The sequence below is a fragment of the Varroa jacobsoni genome, unplaced genomic scaffold (assembly GCF_002532875.2).
Source record: "Varroa jacobsoni isolate VJ856 unplaced genomic scaffold, vjacob_1.0 scaffold_1180, whole genome shotgun sequence".
Taxonomy (NCBI): Eukaryota; Metazoa; Arthropoda; class Arachnida; order Mesostigmata; family Varroidae; genus Varroa; species Varroa jacobsoni.
The window spans coordinates 89,921-96,561 of record NW_019214082.1 but is presented as its reverse complement, the minus strand read 5'-3'; the positions used below and the strand labels follow the sequence as shown (position 1 = coordinate 96,561).

Here is a 6,641-nt window from a genome sequence, read left to right as displayed (position 1 = left end):
GGTCACGTCGCGTTAACGAAACCCTTCGACGAGCAACAGTTAAACACTTTTCTCCGTAACAAGAAAAATCGACGAGTCGATCAGCTAATACGGGACTATCGAATAAAATCAGCGTTACATGTACCTACAAGAAGTGCAGATTTGCGTGGTACGTTCATGCGGCATTATTTCTTAGTAAAGGTATATGGCTCGTGCTTAGCAGCAGTGCCAAATCATACCTGAGCTTACATCATCATAGGTGATATTCCTCGTATCAGTTTGATTGATAGGGTACATTTTACAAGCAAGTTACGTAGAGCAACTATTTAAACATAATCAAGGAAAGCATAAACGAGGAAGGCACCTGCAGTGGGCATCGCCGTCCTAAATTGTCGGTTTGTCCTACTGCACTTGCAGACTCTAAAAATGGCATGGATTCATACTTTTTTTTTTGAGAGCTCCGGCCATCAATACATTAACAAGTTTGGTTTTATGTAGGGTACTTCCAACTCTGGCTTGATATAATCGTCCGGTCAGCGTCATATGCTTTCGGAGCTAGTAGACTATGCACGGCAGAATTATTACTTAAACGTGGACAAAAAAGAAGTGCTATGTGCACGTCAAGCCCGGGACTGGTTAAATTCATAAACACGCATGTACATATAACACTTATATAACATATAATAATATAATAACATATAATATTCAAGACATAGAGATATACTTAGTGCAACTAGTCGAGTCGTTTCCGCAAAGTGTATGAATTATGAGTTACTACAGGATGCTCCTTATTCCCTTACGATGTTTTTTTCGTTCTACCATGCTATTACGACGGGCAAAGAGGGTACTGCCAGCTCGGCGGCAGTCGCAAATACGGAAACGGTCTCTATTATAGACATTTACGCTGGTAGATCCAATTGTATGAAGTTCGACCAAAATTTATAAGCCAGAAAGGCTCAGCGGAAGCATTTGTGGAAGTCGATGGGCCAGCCCGTACACAGATAGAACGAAACAATTCCGATTACAACGATGCCGTTCATTAATCGGCGTCTAACCTTAATTATATGGTAGAACCACAAACAAATGTCTAACCTAAAGAAAAATTGAAGTAAACATATCACTCGTATACCATTCCTCTTTTTATGGAGCTACTACATAGGACTTCGGTTGATTCGTTAAAGCCAGAGCGATTGAATGGGAACCGCAGACCGAAATTAGTGTTTTGATGACGTCGGGGCGCTTTTTCACTGAAAAACAACTCGGCCAATTCAATTCTATTTGACAGTGTTTTTCTTGTGGATAACTGACATCGCGGCAGCGGTTTATGCCGGTTTAAATTCTTCGAAACTATTTCAAAGACCTTTTTTATTATTATTTCTTAGTAGCTAAAGGCAAAGATTTTTTTGAATGTTTTTAAAGTGTAAAATTGTCACAGTTTGGTTATACAAATTTTGTTTGTTTGCTGTGAGTCCATACAAAGAATCTGAGCTATAAAACAACGATGTAGATATCTAGAAATCTTTAGAAAATTTAGGCAATAGCTGAAGTGAAATGTGTATTCGTCGGCGACGTTCTGATGTTCTCGTTGCCGCTGCTCTTGTGGTCTGTTCTGATTTTCGCTGCGAACGTCACAGCGTAAGATAGCCTAAATTAACCTATAATCTTCTCCGAGTATTTAAATGAGTGACTTGGGGCCGGACATAACATGTATCATGGATCCTGGTTCATTTAATCAGCTCTTTTAAATTTTAGCTCTTTATAGATTTCTACTACACTATTCACTTTCTACATTTTAGTGGATACCGAGCATGTTTGACCATATCCTCGGTACTTCCTATATATGCCAGAGTTGGATTTCTTTGGCAAAATCTTAATAGCATGAATAGAAATTATAAGATAATGAATGATGAATGAAAGCTTCTACCGTAGCTATAGCCATTGATAGGATAACGATTGTTAAATGTTACCCATATGTCATCGAGCTCTGCTATCCCAGCGAGTAGCTGTAGAGACCAATGTGTTTCTGGCCTCGGCTGTCTAGGCCCTACATATTTTCGGAACAAATTCCATAACGACGTAACATATTACGACAATCTAAAAGGAATGTAAAATCAACTAAAAATCAAACTTTAAAGATGGCTCGTGGAAATAAAACAGTTCAGTATTTAATAAAGAGAATAAAGCATGACTATGTTACATATTCCGTCACGTTTAACCGCGAGCAACGACACCTCCGTATACCAGATGCCCAATTAGGATGCGCATCCTTATTATACATAAATTACAGAAAAAAAAAAAAAAAAAAACTATTATCTCCTCATTAACGTTTAAATAGTATAAAGAAACCCTCAAATCGTATAACAACTTATTCTGTAAACCAGTGATATATGATATATCATATATCACTGGTTTATAATATATATGGTATAAGGATCACGTGCGTTTTTCGCTCATGCGGTACGTGATCACGTGTTGCACAACATCCTTAGTAACTAACGTGAATGAGGTACGGAAAGCGTGTACGAAACAGGTGTGCACGAACTTAGAGATATGAAATTGTTGATGCAATATTTGCAAACGTCTAGAATGCTTAAATAGTTCCAACAAACGCGGCATACCTACATTATTTCTTCACTAATATAAGCTACACAATTACGTTTTTCGCGTGCGAGACATTTGTTTTTGAACAAATGAAAGTGCTATTCAGTATAGTTCTGTAATTGTTGTCAAGTCGGCTTTTTGTATTTTTCCCGCCAAACGATGTTCGGCTGGAAACAGCGAATCTGACAGTTAGTTGAATGCTGCTATTAAGTAAGAATCTGCTAAAGGTATCCATAAGCTGATCGCTTATAGCATTTTATTAAAATGCACAGTAAGGTCACACATGAATATCTTTTTTTTTGCATTTCTATTTTGTTTCTGTGTTTTGGTGCATTTTTATGTAGTCGGACTAGAATCGTCTTGCAATGACGAGTTTTCCGTGATTTCATGAATGTCATACAGATCCAGTATTGCTATAGATTCACGAAAATCAGATGTATCAGGAGACCATTGAACTCAATTACGACGTCTTCAGTTAATATGAGATGGTAGACAGTAGATATTAAAGTCGAGGTTTATCGAATTTTAACCTACATGCTGAAGTTCAATATTCAACAGTGATGCTCCAATCTCAGCCATTGCCTATCTTTACTTCCAGAAGAATTTGCCCGTGTAAACATTGACATTCGTTACTAACCTAATAACTGTACAAAACTGTACGTTTCCTATCTGAATAGTTGTGAGCATTAAAATAAAAAATTTAAAAAAAACGAAAAAAAAATGTATTCTTTTTTTTGTTAAGAAGATATATTCCATATCTCTTGCGTAAAAGGATATTTTTTTCTCTGGCAGAAATAACAGCACAGTTCGAATTCAAATTAGTGAAGCTTAAGTTTGTCTGTCTTAGACAACGGTCCGTGGGTAAGCACACAAAAAATGTTAATGCAAGCGGCTACGTATAAGGCGGAAGCAAGCAATCCGCTGACGTTGAGAATTAAGCGTTCTGCAGGAGAAAAGCGGCCGAAGATGCTCCAAGCTGATTTTGACAGTAAACAAACGCTCGCAAATTTTACAACTTGAAACAGAGCGGCCAGTGGGTCGCCTTCAAGAGCACGCGCTAGACAGAATCCCTGAATGTGCCAAAAAATGATCGCCACTATGAACACTACATAGGGGATTTGCTGAAAAACGGAGATAAGTCGATGTCAACTATTCGCATTATTTATCGTTAGGTTAAACAGAATCGTACGAAACATTAAAACTAGAACAGTATTTTGTCACGTTACGCGCAACACTTGCTGCAGATTATCGAGCATAAATGTTATGCATACCTGCTACTTCCGTTAAAAACAAATTCCTTTTAAATCTGGCTTGATTAAATATTTTAATTTCGTAAGCACTCCGATACACGCGAATATTGATACGCCGACTCAGTTACTTACATCGTATCGCAGGAGAACATTTGAAAAGAGAGCCAAGCTGAAAACGAAGTCAAAGCTAAGAAAAACCTGCCAAAACCACGCCAGCTGATGCAATACTGGTCTGTCGGAGGGATCCGGCGTAGGGACCTGCGTAACATTGACACGTGGTTATTATGAGTGTATTTAGCACACGAATAGCCGGTCTTTCACGGGAAAAAATCGACAATTGAAGACTTAAAATAAAATCTACCTCAGCAAGATATGGAATGTATTTAAATTGTTTTTCCTACTTAATTGGAATTACCTTTGCCGGATCACCAGTCCACGGAGAGCCAGGTTCCCAGCCGGGACCTTTAATTATGCACTGTAATCTGTTCTTCCATCCTTTCATAGAGCGCACTTTATAATAAAGTTCTAAAAAACCGATATACTGAAATAAAGCAAATAGAGATTGATGACATTTCATAAGCTCCATAGATGACGAGGTTGATAAGTGAAAATTAAGTGAAAATGTGTTTTCCACCACAATAAAAGTGATGTTAATAAGAGTATATTGAGCAGTCGACAAGTAATGCAACTTGTACCCTTACCTGATAATAGATGAAGTTAAGGGACCTTTGAGGCGTTGTCAGACCGTAAATCGGTTGTTCTTCTTCCTCACAGAAGGTTCCGAAAATTCGATCCCAGATAATTAAGAATGAGCCGTAATTTTTATCCAAGTACCTGACGAATGAAAACTTGTTATCATTTGCCCTACATATATCATACACCTAGAATGAATATCCTAGAGTTCTTTCTGAAGCCATTGTTTAGCTAGCTCCAATAAAGCTTATCGTAGGATAGCATATCGATAAAAGCCATTATGGGTCGCTAATAAATGCCATCGAGTCCAACTTGATCGTTTCAGCTGTCGACTAAAAATGAAGACTTATGCGCAGCCGTTATACTGAATATGAACTTCGCCTAGGGTCCCGGCGACAAACTTTAAAATGCGTTTTTTTTTAATATTCTATTCGATACTTTATATTGGTGTGAGAACAGGTTTCTCGATATATCGTTCAAGTGAACTATTAGTAGTATATGTATATTCCAAGTTTGTTGTGTCAAATTGTTCTTATTTCACAGAAACAAAATTATAAAATCTGAATGCCTGTATGTGTATGTATGCCCTGGGCAGGCTAGTGCATTTTTAAGATTACTCCGTTAGCTATATATATATATATATATATAACTACGTGTTATCACCGGTTTGCTATATACACAGCACCACATCTCTTGCTGAAGATTCGCATTGCCCCCGTTACATGCGCATATAGATTTAATTCTATAATACTACAGTATAGGTCCTTACTTGGCTTGTCGAGCATGATGAACTCTGTGGTGGGATGGTGTGTTGAAAATGAATTCAATGGGCCACGGTAACTTAGGAATCAGTTCGGTGTGCGTCCAAAACTGATATACGAGGTTCAAGGTCTTATTGACAAATGTCACTTCGACTGGTACTCCTAACAAAGCCAGCGGCAGGTAAAATGCCTGTGAAAATCGTTAAAGAAAGAAAGACCATGCACGAAATTATTTTTTTTGGATTTCCTGGGACCTCTCATACATGAATTGCGGGTTGGCGGAGAAATGTCTCTCTTATTGCTTTCGCACGGTGCGAGGAGGGGCGAACAAACCAGCAGTAGTACAGGCTACCTGTTATTCAGTGTCGCCTGTGAGGAAAATATACGAAGTATGTGTCAGATCCGGCATTAGATTCATACTACAAGCATGGACACTAACTTCAATTAACTGAATCATTTACATTTAGCAACATGATTGTTCAGCTATTGCGTCAGTGTCGGCAAGTGATGCAATGCCAATTATAAAATACTTGGTAATTCCTCAAAGGCTCTAGTAATTATACTGCGGGTACTTTCATTAGAATAGCAGAGACTTATACTATTCACTTAAACACATCATTCTTCATACAGACAGAAAAAATATTGGCAAACGTACACCCGAATGAACGAAGTCGTGAAGATGTGGGATACGGAATGAGACAGAAAGGTTGAAGAACTCCGAGCTATGGTGAACTTGATGCATCGTCCAAAATACGGCCATTTCTGAAAAAAAAAAAGCCTTTCTTTACTCGCATGACCCATCAGAATACATGCACAACTTTTGTTTTCATTGAACATATAAGGGTCTATTTATTCTATAAGAGTCTATTTACTGCACATTTAACCTGTATTTTCACAGATCATTATGGGCGACCAACAAGTATCAGGGAATTATGAAATGTCGTGGCGCTCGCATGATTTGCGTTGTGATCAATGTATGTCCTATTTGGGACTACGCTCTCCCCCAGGAATGCGGCGTAAGTTATAACAGTACCTTAGCATTTACCTAGTTTGTTTACGTTAGGCTTGTCTAGATTTATATTGTTAAATAGTTAAAAAGTTTATAGTATATAGTTTCTGAAATTTAGTAGATACCAACTGATTTGCCTGCTAGTATGTACGAGGGAATCTTTTAATAGATAAACGCAAATGAGTTGGTTATCTGAAGGGCATAGGTGAAACACGCTACATCTGTTCGATACTATCCTAATAATATAATGTAATAGCCAGTGCACTTTGCAGTCAACCACGGATTGATGGTTTTGTCGCTGTTTCGTATGTTACCGTTTAACCAGCTTCCATGCTACGGTCTATAAAC

At 38.0% G+C, this 6,641-nt stretch overlaps 1 protein-coding gene across 1 annotated transcript in view; it reads right to left on the bottom strand.

Moving 5' to 3' along the window:
• Positions 1 to 2,802: 2,802 nt before the first annotated feature.
• The window catches only part of LOC111267410 (alkylglycerol monooxygenase), a 6,462-nt gene continuing 2,623 nt past the window's right edge, over positions 2,803 to 6,641 (bottom strand). Inside the window, exons 3-8 of the mRNA XM_022845648.2 lie at positions 5,940 to 6,046; positions 5,293 to 5,474; positions 4,532 to 4,664; positions 4,246 to 4,371; positions 3,963 to 4,088; positions 2,803 to 3,701 (exon numbers count right to left, since the gene is read on the bottom strand). Of these exons, the coding sequence (XP_022701383.1) occupies positions 3,399 to 3,701; positions 3,963 to 4,088; positions 4,246 to 4,371; positions 4,532 to 4,664; positions 5,293 to 5,474; positions 5,940 to 6,046 (977 nt within the window). The 3' untranslated portion in view covers positions 2,803 to 3,398. The remainder of the gene's footprint in view (positions 3,702 to 3,962; positions 4,089 to 4,245; positions 4,372 to 4,531; positions 4,665 to 5,292; positions 5,475 to 5,939; positions 6,047 to 6,641) is intronic.